The 23,673-nt window shown below is 39.7% G+C and overlaps 1 protein-coding gene across 2 annotated transcripts in view; it reads right to left on the bottom strand.

The window, feature by feature from the left end:
* Positions 1-23,673, bottom strand: part of KIDINS220 (kinase D interacting substrate 220) — a 404,332-nt gene that overhangs the window by 6,049 nt on the left and 374,610 nt on the right. For both annotated transcript variants that reach the window (XM_053709711.1, XM_053709712.1), the window contains 3 exons: positions 14,153-14,290; positions 9,915-10,013; positions 8,549-8,779 (listed from right to left, as the gene is read on the bottom strand). In XM_053709711.1, the coding sequence (XP_053565686.1) occupies positions 8,549-8,779; positions 9,915-10,013; positions 14,153-14,290 (468 nt within the window). The remainder of the gene's footprint in view (positions 1-8,548; positions 8,780-9,914; positions 10,014-14,152; positions 14,291-23,673) is intronic.

Raw genomic sequence — 23,673 nt, 5'->3', positions numbered from 1 at the left:
CTTTTTTAACAGTAAGTATATTTGTATAAATGTAAAAAGAAAAAAATAAAGGTTACCAAACAGTTTTTAAAGCTCATTTTTTAAGGTCTTGCTGTTTAGATAAAGGTGACTTGCACAATTTGATCTCCATTGTACAGTGTAAAACGTTTTACCTTTTTGTAATATGAACAGCCTTACATGATGGTTCTGTCAGTCTTTACATAAACGTTTTTCTTTTACACAGCCAGATTCTGGGCACAACATCCAAACTAAATAAAATCTCTCATTTTTAAAGGGACAGTACAAGCAACATTAAATTAATATGATTCAAATAGAACATGCACATTTAATCAACTTTCCAATTTATTTATGTTATCAAATTGGCTCTATTCTCTTGGTATCCTTTGTTAAAGAGTATACATATGTAAGCTCAGGAGCAGCTGCTCTACTGGGAGCTAGCTGCTGGTTGTTGGTTACACACTGGTTTACCAGATGTGTTCAGCTATTTACCAGTAGTGCATTGCTGCAGCTGAAGTCTATTCTTCAAACATCAATACCAAGAAAACAAAGTAAATTTAAAAGAAGCTGGAAAGCTGTTTAAAACTGTGTGCTCTATCTAAATCATAAAAGATTAATTGTTATTTTACTATCCCTTTAACATTTAAAGGGGCGTGATACCCAATGTTGCAGTACTTGAAAGTGATGAAGCATAACTGTAAAAAGCTGGCTAGAAAATAAAACCTGAACAACTCTATGTAAAAAAAGGATGATATTTACCTCAAATTTTCCTAAGTATTCAAACCCTACTGCAAAGAGACTTTAAGCAGCAAATCAGAATACTAGTACCAGGACTTGCAAGGGAGTGTGAATCTGGCATGTGCAGGCACAGTCCTCAAAATGATGCTGAATGGCTATTGTTTTTTTGTTTTATTTATTTTCCCAACTTGCAGCTGGACAGCAGCTGAAGTATAACTGATCACACAGCACTTACTCTGGTGAGCTGAAGAAATTATGAGGTAAAATATCTTTCCTTTTTACATAGAGATGTTCAGGTGATATTTTCTTCTCAGCTTTTTACAGTTATGCTGCATCACTTTTAAGTGTTTTAGCATATGAGTATTATGTCTCTTTAAGCCTTTTAATTTGAGTCTCTAAACTATTAGTTCTTACCTTAAAGGGATACTGAACCCAAATTTTTTCTTTCATGATTCAGATAGAGCATGCAATTTTAAGCAACTTTCTAATTTACTCCTATTATCAATTTTTCTTCGTTCTCTTGCTATATTTATTTGAAAAAGAAGGCATCTAAGCTAAGGAGCCAGCACATTTTTGGTTCAGTACCATGGACAGCACTTGTTTATTGGTGCTGTCCAATCAGCAAGGACAACCCAGGTTGTTCACCAAAAATGGGCCGGTATCTAATCTTACATTCTTGCTTTTCAAATAAACATACCAAGAGAATAAAGAAAATTTGATAATAGGAGTTAATTAGAAAGTTGCTTACAATTGCATGCTCTATCTGAATAACGAAAGACAACATTTGGGTTCAGTGTCCCTTTAAGGGCCAGCACCTAAAACTAGTCTATTGTTACAAAACAGATTCCTTATTTATAAAGTCCAAGGTGACTGTGTATGTTATATCTATATCCAACAGTAATGTTTTTACTTTATTTAAACATATTTAAACATTACTTGTTATTGGGAATTTTATTTCATATATACTTATATAGCTATTTTATAACTGGATAGGGTATATGTGCCATGTAAACAACCTAGATCTAAGATTAAGAACCACTGCTAGGCATATTTTATAATGAGCACATAGTGAATATTAAAGGGGATAGTCTACCCAAAAAAAAACAGAATTTATGTTTACCTGATAAATTACTTTCTCCAACGGTGTGTCCGGTCCACGGCGTCATCCTTACTTGTGGGATATTCTCTTCCCCAACAGGAAATGGCAAAGAGCCCAGCAAAGCTGGTCACATGATCCCTCCTAGGCTCCGCCTACCCCAGTCATTCGACCGACGTTAAGGAGGAATATTTGCATAGGAGAAACCATATGATACCGTGGTGACTGTAGTTAAAGAAAATAAATTATCAGACCTGATTAAAAAACCAGGGCGGGCCGTGGACCGGACACACCGTTGGAGAAAGTAATTTATCAGGTAAACATAAATTCTGTTTTCTCCAACATAGGTGTGTCCGGTCCACGGCGTCATCCTTACTTGTGGGAACCAATACCAAAGCTTTAGGACACGGATGATGGGAGGGAGCAAATCAGGTCACCTAGATGGAAGGCACCACGGCTTGCAAAACCTTTCTCCCAAAAATAGCCTCAGAAGAAGCAAAAGTATCAAACTTGTAAAATTTGGTAAAAGTGTGCAGTGAAGACCAAGTCGCTGCCCTACATATCTGATCAACAGAAGCCTCGTTCTTGAAGGCCCATGTGGAAGCCACAGCCCTAGTGGAATGAGCTGTGATTCTTTCGGGAGGCTGCCGTCCGGCAGTCTCGTAAGCCAATCTGATGATGCTTTTAATCCAAAAAGAGAGAGAGGTAGAAGTTGCTTTTTGACCTCTCCTTTTACCGGAATAAACAACAAACAAGGAAGATGTTTGTCTAAAATCCTTTGTAGCATCTAAATAGAATTTTAGAGCGCGAACAACATCCAAATTGTGCAACAAACGTTCCTTCTTCGAAACTGGTTTCGGACACAGAGAAGGTACGATAATCTCCTGGTTAATGTTTTTGTTAGAAACAACTTTTGGAAGAAAACCAGGTTTAGTACGTAAAACCACCTTATCTGCATGGAACACCAGATAAGGAGGAGAACACTGCAGAGCAGATAATTCTGAAACTCTTCTAGCAGAAGAAATTGCAACCAAAAACAAAACTTTCCAAGATAATAACTTAATATCAACGGAATGTAAGGGTTCAAACGGAACCCCCTGAAGAACTGAAAGAACTAAGTTGAGACTCCAAGGAGGAGTCAAAGGTTTGTAAACAGGCTTGATTCTAACCAGAGCCTGAACAAAGGCTTGAACATCTGGCACAGCTGCCAGCTTTTTGTGAAGTAACACAGACAAGGCAGAAATCTGTCCCTTCAGGGAACTTGCAGATAATCCTTTTTCCAATCCTTCTTGAAGGAAGGATAGAATCTTAGGAATCTTAACCTTGTCCCAAGAGAATCCTTTAGATTCACACCAACAGATATATTTTTTCCAAATTTTGTGGTAAATCTTTCTAGTTACAGGCTTTCTGGCCTGAACAAGAGTATCGATAACAGAATCTGAGAACCCTCGCTTCGATAAGATCAAGCGTTCAATCTCCAGGCAGTCAGCTGGAGTGAGACCAGGTTCGGATGTTCGAACGGACCTTGAACAAGAAGGTCTCGTCTCAAAGGTAGCTTCCATGGTGGAGCCGATGACATATTCACCAGATCTGCATACCAAGTCCTGCGTGGCCACGCAGGAGCTATCAAGATCACCGACGCCCTTTCCTGATTGATCCTGGCTACCAGCCTGGGGATGAGAGGAAACGGCGGGAATACATAAGCTAGTTTGAAGGTCCAAGGTGCTACTAGTGCATCCACTAGAGCCGCCTTGGGATCCCTGGATCTGGACCCGTAGCAAGGAACTTTGAAGTTCTGACGAGAGGCCATCAGATCCATGTCTGGAATGCCCCACAGTTGAGTGACTTGGGCAAAGATTTCCGGATGGAGTTCCCACTCCCCCGGATGCAATGTCTGACGACTCAGAAAATCCGCTTCCCAATTTTCCACTCCTGGGATGTGGATAGCAGACAGGTGGCAGGAGTGAGACTCCGCCCATAGAATGATTTTGGTCACTTCTTCCATCGCCAGGGAACTCCTTGTTCCCCCCTGATGGTTGATGTACGCAACAGTTGTCATGTTGTCTGATTGAAACCGTATGAACTTGGCCCTCGCTAGCTGAGGCCAAGCCTTGAGAGCATTGAATATCGCTCTCAGTTCCAGAATATTTATCGGTAGAAGAGATTCTTCCCGAGACCAAAGACCCTGAGCTTTCAGGGATCCCCAGACCGCGCCCCAGCCCATCAGACTGGCGTCGGTCGTGACAATGACCCACTCTGGTCTGCGGAAGGTCATCCCTTGTGACAGGTTGTCCAGGGACAGCCACCAACGGAGTGAGTCTCTGGTCCTCTGATTTACTTGTATCCTCGGAGACAAGTTCGTATAGTCCCCATTCCACTGACTGAGCATGCACAGTTGTAATGGTCTTAGATGAATGCGCGCAAAAGGAACTATGTCCATTGCCGCTACCATCAAGCCTATCACTTCCATGCACTGCGCTATGGAAGGAAGAGGAACGGAATGAAGTATCCGACAAGAGTCTAGAAGTTTTGTTTTTCTGGCCTCTGTCAGAAAAATCCTCATTTCTAAAGAGTCTATTATTGTTCCCAAGAAGGGAACCCTTGTTGACGGAGATAGAGAACTCTTTTCCACGTTCACTTTCCATCCGTGAGATCTGAGAAAGGCCAGGACGATGTCCGTGTGAGCCTTTGCTTGAGGAAGGGACGACGCTTGAATCAGAATGTCGTCCAAGTAAGGTACTACAGCAATGCCCCTTGGTCTTAGCACAGCTAGAAGGGACCCTAGTACCTTTGTGAAAATCCTTGGAGCAGTGGCTAATCCGAAAGGAAGCGCCACGAACTGGTAATGCTTGTCCAGGAATGCGAACCTTAGGAACCGATGATGTTCCTTGTGGATAGGAATATGTAGATACGCATCCTTTAAATCCACCGTGGTCATGAATTGACCTTCCTGGATGGAAGGAAGAATTGTTCGAATGGTTTCCATTTTGAACGATGGAACCTTGAGAAACTTGTTTAAGATCTTGAGATCTAAGATTGGTCTGAACGTTCCCTCTTTTTTGGGAACTATGAACAGATTGGAGTAGAACCCCATCCCTTGTTCTCCTAATGGAACAGGATGAATCACTCCCATTTTTAACAGGTCTTCTACACAACGTAAGAATGCCTGTCTTTTTATGTGGTCTGAAGACAACTGAGACCTGTGGAACCTCCCCCTTGGGGGAAGCCCCTTGAATTCCAGAAGATAACCTTGGGAGACTATTTCTAGCGCCCAAGGATCCAGAACATCTCTTGCCCAAGCCTGAGCGAAGAGAGAGAGTCTGCCCCCCACCAGATCCGGTCCCGGATCGGGGGCCAACATTTCATGCTGTCTTGGTAGCAGTGGCAGGTTTTTTGGCCTGCTTTCCCTTGTTCCAGCCTTGCATTGGTCTCCAAGCTGGCTTGGCTTGAGAAGTATTACCCTCTTGCTTAGAGGACGTAGCACTTTGGGCTGGTCCGTTTCTACGAAAGGGACGAAAATTAGGTTTATTTTTGGCCTTGAAAGGCCGATCCTGAGGAAGGGCGTGGCCCTTACCCCCAGTGATATCAGAGATAATCTCTTTCAAGTCAGGGCCAAACAGCGTTTTCCCCTTGAAAGGAATGTTAAGTAGCTTGTTCTTGGAAGACGCATCAGCTGACCAAGATTTCAACCAAAGCGCTCTGCGCGCCACAATAGCAAACCCAGAATTCTTAGCCGCTAACCTAGCCAATTGCAAAGTGGCGTCTAGGGTGAAAGAATTAGCCAATTTGAGAGCATTGATTCTGTCCATAATCTCCTCATAAGGAGGAGAATCACTATCGACCGCCTTTACCAGCTCATCGAACCAGAAACACGCGGCTGTAGCGACAGGGACAATGCATGAAATTGGTTGTAGAAGGTAACCCTGCTGAACAAACATCTTTTTAAGTAAACCTTCTAATTTTTTATCCATAGGATCTTTGAAAGCACAACTATCTTCTATGGGTATAGTGGTGCGTTTGTTTAAAGTGGAAACCGCTCCCTCGACCTTGGGGACTGTCTGCCATAAGTCCTTTCTGGGGTCGACCATGGGAAACAATTTTTTAAATATGGGGGGAGGGACGAAAGGAATACCGGGCCTTTCCCATTCTTTATTTACAATGTCCGCCACCCGCTTGGGTATAGGAAAAGCTTCTGGGAGCCCCGGGACCTCTAGGAACTTGTCCATTTTACATAGTTTCTCTGGGATGACCAACTTGTCACAATCATCCAGAGTGGATAATACCTCCTTAAGCAGAATGCGGAGATGTTCCAACTTAAATTTAAACGTAATCACATCAGGTTCAGCTTGTTGAGAAATGTTCCCTGAATCAGTAATTTCTCCCTCAGACAAAACCTCCCTGGCCCCATCAGACTGGTTTAGGGGCCCTTCAGAACCATTATTATCAGCGTCGTCATGCTCTTCAGTATCTAAAACAGAGCAGTCGCGCTTACGCTGATAAGTGTGCATTTTGGCTAAAATGTTTTTGACAGAATTATCCATTACAGCCGTTAATTGTTGCATAGTAAGGAGTATTGGCGCGCTAGATGTACTAGGGGCCTCCTGAGTGGGCAAGACTCGTGTAGACGAAGGAGGGAATGATGCAGTACCATGCTTACTCCCCTCACTTGAGGAATCATCTTGGGCATCATTGTCATTGTCACATAAATCACATTTAATTAAATGAGAAGGAACTCTGGCTTCCCCACATTCAGAACACAGTCTATCTGGTAGTTCAGACATGTTAAACAGGCATAAACTTGATAACAAAGTACAAAAAACGTTTTAAAATAAAACCGTTACTGTCACTTTAAATTTTAAACTGAACACACTTTATTACTGCAATTGCGAAAAAATATGAAGGAATTGTTAAAAATTCACCAAAATTTCACCACAGTGTCTTAAAGCCTTAAAAGTATTGCACACCAAATTTGGAAGCTTTAACCCTTAAAATAACGGAACCGGAGCCGTTTTTAACTTTAACCCCTTTACAGTCCCTGGTATCTGCTTTGCTGAGACCCAACCAAGCCCAAAGGGGAATACGATACCAAATGACGCCTTCAGAAAGTCTTTTCTATGTATCAGAGCTCCTCACACATGTGACTGCATGTCATGCCTCTCAAAAACAAGTGCGCAACACCGGCGCGAAAATGAGGCTCTGCCTATGATTTGGGAAAGCCCCTAAAGAATAAGGTGTCTAAAACAGTGCCTGCCGATATAATCTTATCATAATACCCAGATTAAATGATTCCTCAAGGCTAAATATGTGTTAATAATGAATCGATTTAGCCCAGAAAAAGTCTACAGTCTTAATAAGCCCTTGTGAAGCCCTTATTTACTATCTTAATAAACATGGCTTACCGGATCCCATAGGGAAAATGACAGCTTCCAGCATTACATCGTCTTGTTAGAATGTGTCATACCTCAAGCAGCAAGAGACTGCTCACTGTTCCCCCAACTGAAGTTAATTCCTCTCAACAGTCCTGTGTGGAACAGCCATGGATTTTAGTAACGGTTGCTAAAATCATTTTCCTCATACAAACAGAAATCTTCATCTCTTTTCTGTTTCTGAGTAAATAGTACATACCAGCACTATTTTAAAATAACAAACTCTTGATTGAATAATAAAAACTACAGTTAAACACTAAAAAACTCTAAGCCATCTCCGTGGAGATGTTGCCTGTACAACGGCAAAGAGAATGACTGGGGTAGGCGGAGCCTAGGAGGGATCATGTGACCAGCTTTGCTGGGCTCTTTGCCATTTCCTGTTGGGGAAGAGAATATCCCACAAGTAAGGATGACGCCGTGGACCGGACACACCTATGTTGGAGAAATATTGTTTAAAAAGATAGATAATCCCTTTATTACCCATTTCCCAGTTTTGCACAACCAACACTGCTATATGAATACACTTTTACCTCTGTGATTACCTTGTATCCAGGGCCAGCTCAAGATATTGTGCTGCCTGGGTCCAAGAATGAAATAACGCCCCCCCCCAGTAGTAACATTACTGACTAGCATATTAACCTACTAGCCTGGCCGCTGACCTTACTAAACTTCCTGCCTACCTGCATGCAATCAAAGCTTATGCAAAATTGAATAAGTGGGAAGGTAGTTAGGAAAGAGATGCCCCTGTCCCCCCTTGCATGTTGCCCCTGAACGGTTCTGTGTCTTTGTGCATAATAAGGTTATGCTGCTCAGAGCTTACAACTTCCCCCACGGAGACAGAATACAGGAGGGGTCTTGGTCTGACAGTGACTCCCTAAGTCACTGAAGTGCTGCCCCTTGTCAAGTGCTGCCTGGGTCCATTGGACCCACTTGGTCTAATGGTTGAGCCGGCCCTGCTTGTATCTAAACCTCTGCAGACTGCTTTATTAGTTCAGTTCTTTTGACAGACTTGCATTTTAGCAAATTAGTGCTGCTTTAAAAATAACTCCACGGGATTGAGCACAATGTTATCTGTATGTCACACATAAACTAACATTGTCTGGCTATGAAAAGCTAATACAATGTACTAAGATAAGAGGTGGCCTGCAGGGTTTTAGAAACAGGCAGAGATTTAGAGGTTTAAAGGTTATAAAGTATATTCATATAGCAATGTTGGTTGTGCAAAGCAGGAGAATTGGTAGTAAAGGTGTTAGCAATTTTTTTAAGGTGGAGTAAATAAATGGTAACGTACCTGCCAGCCTAAGCCGATACGTGGTGGTTCATCAAAACCAATGTTGTTGAGTTCTTCAAAACTGAAGCTGAAATCATAATTTTGCCCAGCCAGATCAGTGTGAGGAAGCTCTGCGTTTGGAGCAGAGCGTCGAGTCACCTCGCTGTGCGGCGCAATACTTCTGCTAGGCTCAGGGGCTGCCCGGATTTCTTCAGGATGAATTGGGATCTCAGAGGTTCTCAAATCATGAAGCTTAGGCATGAGCAGAAAACAGCATTATTATTGTGTATGGAATAACACATTTGCAAAAGAATCTTCAAATAATTATGGCAATTATATTGCTACTTTACAACTGAAATATATAAATAAAAAATACATTGAAAATACAAAAACAAAGCGCCTATACTAATCTGCACTTTATGATTCCATCTGTTTACAGAGAAATCTTGATTGAAGAATTCTTCAGGAGATGTTCATGAGAACAATTTAGTCCAAATAATTTTCTTACAGTTATTCTCAATTTTTTAAATATATATTCTCTAGAAAACAACTTCTGAGTTCAATCTGTTTCCAAGCTGATTAGATTAAATTATTTTAATACCAGTATCCAATTGTATATTCATTATCTCATTCAACAAATATCATTATACACATTATTTTACAAAGAACATATCTCACAATATATGTAGGTAAAAACATTTCCATTTATCTATTACGATCTTACATTCAGAAGGCATCAGTTATATTTAGGTCAACAATGCAATCAGTAATACTTACGTCTGCTTCAATATACCTAATGATAGTACAGACCAAAAATACCAGCAAATCAATTATATACAAAGGCAACTTTTAGTTGATATTTGATTCCACAGAACAAGCCTTTAGCAGTATATCCAATTCATCAAATCTCATGTTATTTAAATAAATATGTTCAAACTTTAGCTCCCCTTTTCCATTAGTTTTATGGCATTTGCCTTTTATTTCACAATTAAATTTGTATTGAACACTTGTTTTCGAGTAACCCTTTTAATACACAGCCTAACACAATGTATCATGATAACTGTGAGCGTGCATCTTTGGTAAACATAGCGAACTAAAAAGGATTCTAGCATTCTTTACATGCGTTAATTGCACAAAGCTTCATTACTGCAATATTTTAATGCTAGTGGGATCCTTAAAATAAGATGTAGAACACAAAGAAAAAGATCACAGTTTGTAACCACAAAGAAAAATAAATTTCTGATTAAAAGGTAAGTATTTTCACAACACGAGATCAGATTTTTTAAAAACAGGCACTTTAACATCTAAATTTACATTTACTTTAAATCACACATTACAGTTTGCTCATGTATCATTTAACAACTAGCAAAATAATGAGTTAACTTACTGCACTTTTGAAGAGATGCCAGTCACCAAAATTCATGTTCATTTCTTTTTTCAGTTCTTCCACGCTGCATTGTGTCAAAACACGTCCATTGATATTAGCCTAAAATACAATAACATATGTGTTACTAAACTGTGAGCAAAGACATTGCCATTATTAAGTGCATTTGTCAAAGATTGCTGATATATATATATATATAGATAGGTAGATAGATTATTGTATATATTAAATTATATATTATTAAATACATTTATGTTAAATACTGCAATGAATTTGTGCTTTGGATATAAGAAAAAGTTATAATTTTACTAAGTATTACACTGCCTCCACCCGGCTTGCAAATAAATATATACAGTATTTCACAAACGTGAGTACACCCCTCACATTTTTGTAAATATTTTATTATATCTTTTCATGGGACAACACTGAAGAAATGACACTTTGCTACAATGTAAAGTAGTGAGTGTACAGCCTGTATAACAGTGTAAAGTTGCTGTCCCCTCAAAATAACTCAACACACAGCCATTAATGTCTAAACCGTTGGCAACAAAAGTGAGTACACCCCTAAGTGGAAATGTCCAAATTGGACCCAAAGGGGCCTATTTATTAAAGGTCTTGTGGACCTGATCTGACAGTGCGGATAAGGTCCGCAAGACCTCGCTGAATGCGGAGAGCAATACGATCTCCGCATTTAACATTGCACCACCAGGAGCTTGATTAATGGGCCCCAAAGTGTCAATATTTTGTGAGGCCACCATTATTTTACAGCACTGCCTTAACCCTCTTGGGCATGGAGTTCACCAGAGCTTCACAGGTTGCCATTGGAGTCCTCTTCCACTCCTCCATGATGACATCACGGAGCTGGTGGATGTTAGAGACCTTGCTCTCCCCCACCGTCTGTTTGAGGATGTCCCACAGATGCTCAATAGGGTTTAGGTCTGGAGACATGCTTGGCCAGTCCATCACCTTTACCCTCAGCTTCTATAGCAAGGCAGTGGTCGTCTTGGAGGTGTGTTTGGGGTTGTTATGTTGGAATACTGCCCGGTGGCCAAGTTTCTGAAGGAAGGGGATCATGCTCTGCTTCAGTATGTCACAGTACATGTTGGCATTCACGGTTCCCTCAATGAACTGCAGCTCCCCAGTGCCAGCAGCACTCATGCAGGTCCAGACAATGACACTCATACCACCATGCTTGACTGTAGGCAAGACACACTTTTCTTTGTACTCCTCACCTGGTTGCCGCCACATACGCTTGACACCATCTGAACCAAATAAGTTTATCTTGGTCTCATCGGACCACAGGACATGGTTCCAGTAATCCATGTCCTTAGTCTGCTTGTCTTCAGCAAACTGTTTGTGGACTTTCTTGTGCAAACTTTAGAAGAGGCTTCCTTCTAGGACGACAGCCATGCAGACAAATTTGATGCAGTGTGCGGCATAAGGTCTGAGCACCGACAGGCTGAGCCCCCCACCCCTTCAACCTCTGCAGCAATGCTGGCAGCACTCATACGTCTATCAGGCTCTGGAAATGATGCTGAGCACGTGCACTCAACTTCTTTGGTCGACCATGGTGAGGCCTGTTCTGAGTGGAACCTGTCCTGTGAAACCGCTGTATGGTCTTGCCCACCGGGCTGCAGATCAGTTTCAGGGTCTTGGCAATCTTCTTATAGCCTAGGCCATCTTTATGTGGAGCAACAATTCTTTTTTTCAGATCCTCAGAGTTCTTTGCCATGAGGTGCCATGTTGAACTTCCAATGTGAGAGCGATAACACCAAATTTAACACACCTGCTCCCCATTCACACCTGAGACCTTGTAACACTAAAAAGTCCCATGACACCGGGGAGGGAAAATGGCTAATTGGGCCCAATTTGGACATTTCCATTTAGGGGTGTACTCACTTTTGTTGCCAACGGTTTAGACATTAATGGCTGTGTGTTGAGTTATTTTGAGGGGACAGCAAATTTACACTGTTATACAGGCTGTACACTCACTACTTTACATTGTAGCAGTGTCATTTCTTCAGTGTTGTCACATGAAAAGATATAATAAAATATTTACAAAAATGTGAGGGGCGTACTCACTTTTGTGAGATACTGTATATTAAAAATTTCAAGGGAGGACTGAAATTTACAGCTTTAATCCCAGGGCTATCACTTTACATCAAACCATAATCCAGTGGACTGGCTAGTCCTTCAAAGTGGTTCGATATGGGTGGATAGAGAAAGTGACAGTGAGCAATTTAGCGTTCACTGCTTGGCTGCTATGGCAATAGATGAACGCTGCAAGCTAAGAATGCAGTTGTTAATAAGGCTTAAACTATTTATGCTGGTACTTAATCTTTGTCAGTAATATTCTGAACTATTTCAATGTACTGAAATGGAAATTTTGTATTACAACAAATGCTTACAACTATATTTATATCAGTTGTAAAATTATTTTATGCCACATTAAAAATGTTACAGCCTCTGGGAATTCAAAGTTTATTGAGAGACCTTGGCACATTGCAGAATGGCTCATTTTCAACTCCAGTTAGACCTTAAGTGGCTCGCTGTAAAAATGTAGCTGTGTTAATACAGTAAAGAGAGATGTGGTTTGCATTATAACTGTGACTATATTTTTTCAATAAATAATTGTAATAGGCCCGGCACATAATAAAAACCCAAAACCCAATCCTAGTAATAAAGATCTTAGCGTTTATTTTAATTACCTAATGCAGAAAGAGATAACATCCCATAAAGTTTATAGTATGTCTAATGAAAATGACCCACTGTAAACTTTGAGAAATTCTGCTAAAGAGACACATTCTCAGTGTTATGTGGAAACCTATCATTAACCCACGAGAAAATTATCCCACAAGGTTTCTCTATGGGGAAAGAGATGTACAGGGCAGAAAAGTTGTATAGTCCTGGTTGTATGGTTGAATTATGGATTTCTTGAAAGCAAATTTAGGCCCTGTAATGTCTGTTAATATATCCGAACTCCTAAGTGCATTCAATGGCTGGATTAGGCTGACACATAAAGCACGTCTATTTATATATCCAAATATAGTCTTTCAAAATATTAGATGAATAGTATCAGAAGACAGACACAAATCTACCAAGTGATCATGTACATCTGTCAGACTCTTAGATTTCAAAACAGATTTAATAGCAAAACTTTCTCAAGTTATTATTCCTTAGGGGGGCGGTGTCTGTGAGGAGAAAACTATCCCTATTAACCTAGATGGTGATATTTACAGGGACATTAAATTAAATGTAAGAAGCAGTTGTCACCAGACTGCTGCTTCTTACACTCTTCGCCATGGCGGATAGAAATCAACCGAACAGACCCTGATTGATCGCGTGAGAGAAGGGGGTGGGATTACACACATACTTGTGCATGTAATGATACATACGGATAGTGAACAGGTTTCATCTCTGCAACGTCAACTCCAGAGCAGCAATGCACTATTGGGACCTAGCTGAACACAGCTGACTCCCAGGAAAACATTGCTGCTCTAGAGCCTACATGTACCCAAAGGGACAGAAAAGTCAAAATTAAACGTACTTGATGCTGACAGAGGACTCCACTTATCAAGCAGCTGAAGGTACTTTGGAGCTTGCTAATGCCAACCTGCATTCAGCAAGTTATGAAGCGGCAGTCAGATGTCTTTTGTGATTCAGACAGAGAATACAATTTTAAAGTTGAAGTCATTTACTTCTATTATCAAACATACTTATGGTATTATTTGTTGAAGAGATATCTAGATAGGTACTGTGCACATTTATGGAGCAGTACCTGAGAGGAAACACTGTTGCTACCTACTGTTCTTGCAAATGTATAACAATTATAAAACTGCTGCCATATATTAGCTTCAGTCACGTGCACTCCAATACTTTTCTACAAAGGATACCAAGGGAACAAAGTAAATTTGATAAAATTGTAGACTTTGTCTGAATCATGAAATAGTTTGATTTTATGTCCCTTTAAAAGGGCAAGGAAAACAATACAAGTTTTGCTATGTCTACTATAATGACTCCTCCAAATAAGGTAAATGATGAGATGAGGGTGTTTGCAAACTGAAGAAAATAAGGTATTAGTGTACTCAGAAAGTTTTCACACTCTCTTGGTATACTCATTTCTTAAAAGACTACAAAAATGTCTGGTAATTACAATGTTAAAGGGACTTGAAGCAACTTGTATTGATGTTTCTTTTATTATTACATTGGTGTATACAGACATATATAAAAGGCTTACTCACCTTACGGATAGTTGCAGTGTACTGAGGCAGCATGCTCTGATCAATCCCATCTATTTGTTTCAGCTTCTCACACACAGAGTCTACATTCATGGAGAAAAGTGAAGAAGTGTGCGCTCCAGCCGTGCTGTTGGCTGCACCCTGCACATGAAGAGTTGGGGGTGGGGGGGGGGGATAGAAGGGGGGAAGAGTCAGTCACATTTTAAACTGTATTGAGAAGCAAAATAACATCCAACAAAATTATTTTCCCCTGGCCAGGCTTGACTATGATCTGGTATATCATGTGATGGAATCTGTTTCCTGCGGTAGACCTTTTTCACGTGAATGTTTCTAGTGTCTGTTGCTTGGAAACAAATCCAACCGTTTTTGACTAATCTCTATCTATTACAAGCAGCCTACAGCAGTTAGTAAACATGCATATCTCAAAAGTCCTTCTGAAGACCACACAATAAGATTGTTATGATCTGAAGTTTAGATATAAATACACATGTACAGCAAACAGAGTAGACGGATCCACCCCTGACTTGGGAAGGAACAAAATAGGGTATTTATTTTACTGGTTTCCTGTGACTTCTATACCTTGAATTATACAGTTCAATACATTGATAAGGAAGCAGAATCTGCACAATTGTCTGCCTTTTCAAATATAATTTTTCCAAGCTTCAGATCACATCATATGCTCCATGCAAAAAAAGCATTTTCTAAGACATGATAGATATTCAAATGCTCAATAACTAGAATATTTTTATGCACCATCTAAGCAAAATAATATTATTAATTTTAAACCCAACTATTACTAATTCATGCCCTTTGTAAAATTGGCTGGAAAGTGCAGATATCCATAATTCATAAAATATGCCCAATGTGGAATGCCACATAGAACTAAATACAATGATGGAAAAGGTATTTTTGGTGTACAAATTAGATTATGCAGTCTCAATCATAAAAAGTAAGCATTTTAACTAAGCAATGTCTTTACATTGGGTTAAAGGGTATAAGCTAAGGTTTTAAAGAAATGTTCAGTTCTGATAAAAATGTAGTTTTTAATTGAAAGTATAAATTATGTAACATTTCTGTTTATGTGCACTGTACTCTGTGCTGTGATGCAGTTATAGAAGTTTGTGTGTATTTGTGCGTGTGATGCATCCAAAATAAACACATTAATACAAAATAAAAAGGAGATCAAGGTAATAATGAATTATGTTATTTATCCAGCCCAACATTTCATGGGGGCTTGACACCAAACTAAATAGGACTTACAGAAAAAAAATTGTTTTCAATTCAAGATGGTGAATATACAGAACTGTTATTTAATGATTGCTGGAAACAATCAAAGCAAAGTGGAATATTAACCACAAATAAAATAATAAATTTATTCATGGTGGTCAAGTACACATTTACACTATGATCAAACCATTGTATGGAGCAAAGCAGTTCAGTCTTACTCTTCCGACTGAATGAGCAAAATGAGAGGGGAAAACCACACGTATTATAACTATGCCCACAAGCAAATGGAAATAGATTAATAATTTGGTCTTGAAATATTACTTTTAGATTATTAATTGCCAAAAAGCATTAAGAGGTCAGCAAAAGTCCAAACAACTGATTAAAACATAGTGCTACAGTGAAAAAACAGCATTTTCTGCATATTCTACCACCAAACAACTTTTGGTCAAACTAATATTACCATAAACAGGTATTTTATTTTGGTATTAGTCATATAGAAGAACTGAGGAAGGGGGAGGAGCCCTGAAACGTGTTGCGAGGATTAACGAACCTGGTTAGTCGAGCGTTTTTTCTTTACAGATTTAAAACTTAGTGTTTTCACAAACTGCTTTTCGTTTTTTATATTTGTAAACTTATATTGTGATATTTTAACTTTTTAATAAACCCCTACATTGTAAACATTCCTTGACATTGGCACTGTCCATATTTTGAGATTTATATAGAAGAATTGTGCCCTAAAGTGGGACATGCTTAAATCCAGTTACTAAGGGCCGCAAAAGGTTGCAATTTCTATATTTATCTACGTATACATGGGTGAATTAATCAGGTCAATTTGTTTAACCTGCATAGAATTCAATTAGCGGCCTTTAATGAGCGTAAATATGTGCATGAACCAATTAGGGTGTACAATGTTAGCTCATTAAATAACATTTCTTCTTTGAATGAATAAGGCCTAATACATTGTTGCAACATTACTGCATTTATGAGGAAAGCCAGATGAGCGTTACAGTGTTAAATTAAAGACTGAATAGAAAGTAGAATATTACGGAAAAGCATAAGTTTTTTTGTTTAAATTGCAAAGAGGGGAGCATATGTATCTAGAAACGACTAGGTCTTAAATCTGCACTCTCTGTGGTGGAAATAACTATGGATAATCTTCTATTTGAAGTCCAGAGTATTAGTAGTATGAACCTAGAACATCAGTATAAAACATAAATATGGCTAAGGGCAAGAAGAGAATGCTAATAAGGCTAACTCTGGCTATCTGGGATTTTGTCACATACTGTATAAGGAAGCTTCTATTTATTTTACATGTTAAAGGGATAGCAACAAATGAAACTGTGTAAAGGAGTTCCTGAGACCATGCATCTTGCCTGAGGTCTGTAGCCTGATTTTTGTGACATACTTCAGCTGTAAACGTGTTTCCTGGGACCAGCACTGCTTTAAATGTGTAGCATGTTTGAGGTGTGAAGAATGGGCATACATATGTAATAATGTGTTACTGTGCACATACATCTGATTTGAGGTTTCAGGTAGATTTAATGATGGCAAGAAATATGTACAGTATGCATCTTGCCTAGGATTGGCGGAATAAAGCCAAAAGGCTCCTCATCTAATGAGAGGGATAAATGTGAGATGATATGTACTTATCTTAATTATAGATCATTTTTAATCAAGCACTTGTTCTATTAAAATTAAAAACCCTGCTTGGAACTAAAAGTTATTTATAATTATTACTAAAAATAATCTCATAACACATTGCTAGGACAGTGGCCAAGAATGCGTTTTTTAAAGAAGAATGATCTAAATAGGAATACTGTAGTCATCTAAATTTTAGCAAGCTCTGTGCTGGCATTAAGACGTGTTGTGGTAGAGTTATAGGGGCTCATTTATCAAGCTCCGGATGGAGCTTGAGGGCCTGTGTTTGTTTATCGAGCCTGCAGGCTCGCCAGAAACACCAGTTATGAAGCAGCCTGTCCGCCTGCTCTGAGCAGGCGGACAGACATCGTCGCAATTCAACCAGATAGAGTACGATCAGGTTGATTGACACCCCCCTGCTGGCGGCCGATTGGCTGCAAATCTGCAGGGGGCGGCGTTGCACCAGCAGCTCACAAGAGCTGCTGGTGCAATGCTGAATAGGGAGAGCGTATTGCTCTCCGCATTTAGCGAGGTCTGTCGGACATGATCCGCACTGTCGGATCAGGTCCGACAGACCTTTGTTAAATAGGCCCCCAAGTGTATAACTGTCCTGGGCAGAATAGGAATACGGCACACCTTAAAACGTTTCTTCCCAAAAAACTGTTAAGTATATAATGTAAAAATGAAGGTGGCACTAAGTAGTTTGCAGATTCCTAAAGAACTGGCTAATAAAGATGCATATACACAGAATATGTACTCCTGATTACTAGCTTATAGACCAGTGCTTTCCCAACTGTGTCGTGACACATTAGTGTGTCGGCAGCAGTGTGTAGGTGTGTCCCTGCTTCAACACAAATTTTTTTGGTTTCCGACTTTCTGCCTGCCTGCTACGCATATCACGTGGTTGACACCTAGTGGGTCACAGATCATCTTAACATATTGGCGCAGCTGAGCGGGAACTGAAACTATTCCCATTGGCGGCTTTGGCAGCACATTGGCTCCTGACTGCATGCGTAGTCAGTGAGTGGTACAGCAGTGTGTTTGCAGCGCGGGCAGTAGTCAGTCAGACTCACAGATCTCTGAGCGTGGTAGCTGAAACGCTGAGCTGAAGTCAAAAGTCAAAGTGATTTGTTTTTTTGCAGCTAGCTCCCAGTAGTGCATTGCTGCTCCTGCTCTTGATATATGGATAGGAAGTGGAAGCTTAAAAATGCTTGATGATGAAATGCGAGTGTCTTTATCTAATATTCCACCAAATATTTAGAAACTGTGTTCATCTCATCAACCTCATACATCCCATTAAAATAGTAAGTAGCTAATGGTGTTATTAAACTTTTTTCTTAATTCTTGCACATACTTACTGTTACATAAATGATATAATAACAAAATGTATTTACAAGTATGTGTCCGTATCTCAAACAAGTTAGTTTAACCTCCTGTTTGCTTGTACAACTGATTTACTGTGTCACGAAATGATGTAGGTCTAAAAAGTGTGTCACCAACATGAAAAGTTTGGAAAGCTCTGTTATAGACAGTAAACAAACATCAAGTTATTCCTATGCGAACTGAAATAATAACCCATTTTGTACTAGTCCCGAATAAATATAAATTTTTAACATATTTTACTTGTCATCCTTATTATTTCAGCTCACATAGGAATAACTTGATGTTTGATTACTGTCTATAAGCTAGTAACCAGGAGTACATATTCTGTGTATATGCATCTTTATTAGCCAGTTCTTTAGGAATCAGCAAACTACTTTGCGCCACCTTCATTTTTACATTAAGACTTGTTGCCCTTTTCACGGTTTGCATGGGCTTTCCAAACAGTTATTAAAGGGACATGAAACCCATTTTTTTTCTTTCATGAATCAGATTCAGAATGTGATTTAAACAACTTTCCGATTTACTTCTAATATCTAATTTGCTTTGTTCTCTTGGTATCCCTAGGTAGACTAAGGAGCAGCTGATTGGAAAATACACATATATGCCTCATGTTATTGGCTGCCAGAAATGCATTGCTGCTTCTTCAACAAAGGATACCAAGTTAATGAAGCAAATTAGACAATAGAAGTAAATAGGAAAGTTGTTTAAAATTGTATTCTCTATCTGAATCGTGAAAGAAAAATGTTGGCTTTCATGGCCCTTTAAGCTATTTATGCTGATATTTTTCACATATATACATTTTATGTATAACTGTATTTAACATGTGGACAATAATCTGTCACTGTTACAATATACTTTATATGCATTACTGTATAGAATGTCCGTAATTACTTTCAGTTTATTACAATCTCTTATCGCTATATTTAGTTGTTACAGTTTTTTTTTCTGTTTTATCGCTAAAAAAAAAAATTGTCTTTTTATTTTCCATTTCAATATTTTTGCACCATTTGTTACATGTAATTATACAAGTGTGTGTAATGGCTGGTGGAAAACAAAATGTATGCATACCTGATAAATTCATTTCTTTAATGATGGTGAGAGTCGGCGAGCCTTGATATATGGGATTAAGCTCTTCTTCACTAGGAGGCAGACAATTTCCCAAACATAACAAGGGCTTTATTCCCTCTAACTTCATGATTCCACTCAGTCTAACGTATAACCAAGAAAGGAGAAAACAGAAGAGCAGGAAGAACAAAGCACAGAAAATGAGATGCATGCTAAAGGGTCTTGTTGACTCTCAGCAACATGAAAGAAATGACTATCAGGCAAGTATAAATTTTGTTATTTTCTTTCATAAGGTGGCTAGAGTCTTGACAGATGTGATCTAATACCCAAACGGTGAAGTCCATGATACCATAAAAAAGGGTGGGACAGAAAATTATAGGCAGACATCATTTACCAGACGCCGCAGCCTGGACTACCTTCCTGCCAAACTCAGCCTCCAAAGTGGAAAAAAAATACCCCATCAAAATGAGAAAAATTTGCACAAATATGAAAAGAAGTAGCGGTCTTGCAAATCTGTCCAATTAAAAAAACAAAAAAAAACCTAATTTGGATTCAATTTCCAAGCCATCAAACGTAACACCTCTAAATCTGGGTGCAAGAATGGATCTTCAGAAGAGCTCTGTGCAATGAAAGGGACCAAGGAGAAGAGCAGGAAATCTGAATAGATCTGCATACCAGGTTCTGTGACGCCAAGCTGGAGCAATGAGAAGTACTGTAGATTTCTCCTGCTTAATTTGAGTTATGATTTGAAGAAACAGGGCAAACAGAGGAAATATGCATATCGGACAAAGAAAGCCTGAAACCACCAGAGTATTAGTGAGAACTGCTTGAGGATCACTTGATCCTAGATCCCAACGTACGAGATTTAGATTGTGAACTTCCGGGCAGAAGGACCACGAGCCCCCCCATCAAAAGAAAAGTCTGACAACTGAAAAAGTCTGCTCCTAATTGTAAACTCCCAGAATATGAAAGGCCAAAATTATATGCCGCCTACAATATAATGCGAACAACCACCTTCATTGGCAGAGGACTTCTGTTTCTCCTGTTGATTTATATATGCCACCAAAGTGGCATATATAACCTCAGGTAGGTCTCCTGCTTGAGAAGACACCAACTCTGAAGAGCCCTGAAGATCGCTCACAGTATCAAAACATTGATTGGCAACCTTGCCTCCTGAGGTGACCAAACTATTGCGCCTTTTGAGACTCCAAGATGTCCTCCCATCCTGAAAGATTGGCGACTTATCACTATCTCAAACGTTCTTAAAAAAGATGTTCCCTGAATCAGGGCCCTATGAGATATCCACCAAAGGAGAGGCTGTCTGGTCCTGTAATCCAGATAAATTGATTGAGATAAGAGTGTATAATCTCAATGCAGAGAATGATTTATGAAAGAAGGTTGTTCGAAGATCTGCACAAGCTCTCAGCAACCTCATTCTGCGATTCTCTGGTAAATGGAACCAAAGAACTCTTTGGAATATTGATCTTCCAGCTATGGTTTCTTAAACTTGAATTAACATCTCCAATTGAAGAGATGCCAGACAGAAGGATTGGAGCTTGTACCAAAATGCCATCCAAGTACAGCACTACTTAAAATTCCTGAATTCTGATCACAGACAAAGACAGAGCTCCCAGAATCCATGAAGAATTTGAAATGGTCTCTGAATGGAATATGCAGATATGCATCCTACATATCTATTGAGGTTATGACCCCTCTGAACCAATGGCAGAATTTCCTGGTTTCCAAGAGGACTGACTATTGAAATGAAGCGACCAAGGCTTATTGATTTCTGGAGAACGTATGACCTAAGGTAAGAAAGCTTTTTTACCGCCAGATACCATAGAGATAATAGCAACTAAGCCTGGGACAGGAGTGCATAGAAACATAAGTGTATGAAGCATAAGTGTATGAAGCATGCACTTGAGATAGCGAAAAACCCACGGAAATTCTCTCTAAAGGGACAGAATGTAAAATAGAAGGGGACAGTTATAACCTGCTCCATTATTGTGATATTAGGAGACAAGGACAGACAGCTGAGAGTCAGAAGAGACATTAACAAATTTGCACAAAATTCCTATTATATGCAACAAATAACGGGACACAAGTACTACAGACAATATTAAAATATATGTCTATATACTTCAATAAAAATAAAAGTCCATATACCAATAAAGGGCTAGATTACAACCCAACGAGCGCTAACTTCAGGACTATATATACTGTATATATATATATATATATATATATATATATATATATATAAAAAAATAATAATAATATATATATATATATATATATATATATATACACACATACATACTTACATAATTATATATAAAACAGAATTTATGCTTACCTGATAAATTACTTTCTCCAACGGTGTGTCCGGTCCGCGGCGTCATCCATAACTTGTGGGAATATTCTCTTCCCCAACAGGAAATGGCAAAGAGCACAGCAAAAGCTGTCCATATAGTCCCTCCTAGGCTCCGCCCACCCCAGTCATTCGACCGACGGACAGGAGAAAAAACAGGAGAAACCATAAGGTGCCGTGGTGACTGTAGTTAAAGAAAGAAATTAATCAAACCTGATTAAAAAACCAGGGTGGGCCGTGGGCCGGACACACCGTTGGAGAAAGTAATTTATCAGGTAAGCATAAATTCTGTTTTCTCCAACATTGGTGTGTCCGGTCCACGGCGTCATCCATAACTTGTGGGAACCAATACCAAAGCTTTAGGACACGGATGAAGGGAGGGAGCCAATCAGGTTACCTAAACAGAAGGCACCACGGCTTGCAAAACCTTTCTCCCAAAAATAGCCTCCGAAGAAGCAAAAGTATCAAATTTGTAGAATTTGGCAAAAGTGTGCAGGGAAGACCAAGTCGCTGCCTTACATATCTGATCAACAGAAGCCTCGTTCTTGAAGGCCCATGTGGAAGCCACAGCCCTAGTAGAGTGAGCTGTGATGCATTCAGGAGGCTGCCGTCCGGCAGTCTCGTAAGCCAATCGGATGATGCTTTTTAGCCAAAAGGAAAGAGAGGTAGCAGTAGCTTTTTGACCTCTCCTCTTGCCAGAATAAACGACAAACAGAGAAGACGTTTGTCTGAAATCCTTTGTTGCTTCTAAATAGAACTTTAAAGCACGAACTACATCTAAATTGTGTAACAAACGTTCCTTCTTTGAAACTGGATTCGGACACAAAGAAGGCACAACTATTTCCTGGTTAATATTCTTGTTGGAAACAACCTTAGGAAGGAAACCAGGTTTAGTACGCAAAACAACCTTATCTGAATGGAACACCAGATAGGGCGGATTACACTGCAAAGCAGATAACTCAGAAACTCTTCTAGCAGAAGAAATAGCAACCAAAAACAGAACTTTCCAAGATAACATCTTGATATCTATGGAATGTAGAGGTTCAAACGGAACCCCTTGAAGAACTGAAAGAACTAAATTCAGACTCCAGGGAGGAGTCAAAGGTCTGTAAACAGGCTTGATCCTGACCAAAGCCTGAACAAAAGCTTGAACATCAGGCACAGCTGCCAGTCGTTTGTGTAACAAGACAGATAAAGCAGAAATCTGTCCCTTTAAAGAACTCGCTGATAATCCCTTATCCAAACCTTCTTGTAGAAAGGAAAGGATCCTAGGAATTTTGATCTTACTCCATGAGAATCCCTTGGATTCACACCAACAGATATATCTTTTCCATATTTTATGGTAAATTTTTCTAGTTACAGGTTTTCTGGCTTGTACCAGAGTATCTATTACAGAATCCGAAAACCCACGCTTAGATAAAATCAAGCGTTCAATTTCCAAGCCGTTAGCTGGAGGGAAACTAGATTTGGATGTTCGAATGGACCTTGTACTAGAAGATCCTGTCTCAAAGGTAGCTTCCATGGTGGAGCCGATGACATATTCACCAGGTCTGCATACCAAGTCCTGCGTGGCCACGCAGGAGCTATCAAGATCACCGAGGCCCTCTCCTGCTTGATCCTGGCTACCAGCCTGGGAATGAGAGGAAACGGTGGAAACACATAAGCTAGGTTGAAGTTCCAAGGCGCTACTAATGCATCCACTAGAGTCGCCTTGGGATCCCTGGATCTGGACCCGTAGCAAGGAACCTTGAAGTTCTGACGAGACGCCATCAGATCCATGTCTGGAATGCCCCATAATTGAGTCAACTGGGCAAATATCTCCGGGTGGAGTTCCCACTCC

This window comes from Bombina bombina, chromosome 4, assembly GCF_027579735.1.
Source record: "Bombina bombina isolate aBomBom1 chromosome 4, aBomBom1.pri, whole genome shotgun sequence".
NCBI lineage: Eukaryota > Metazoa > Chordata > Amphibia > Anura > Bombinatoridae > Bombina > Bombina bombina.
Note: the sequence above shows the minus strand (reverse complement) of the source record. Positions and strands in the feature narration are given on the sequence as shown.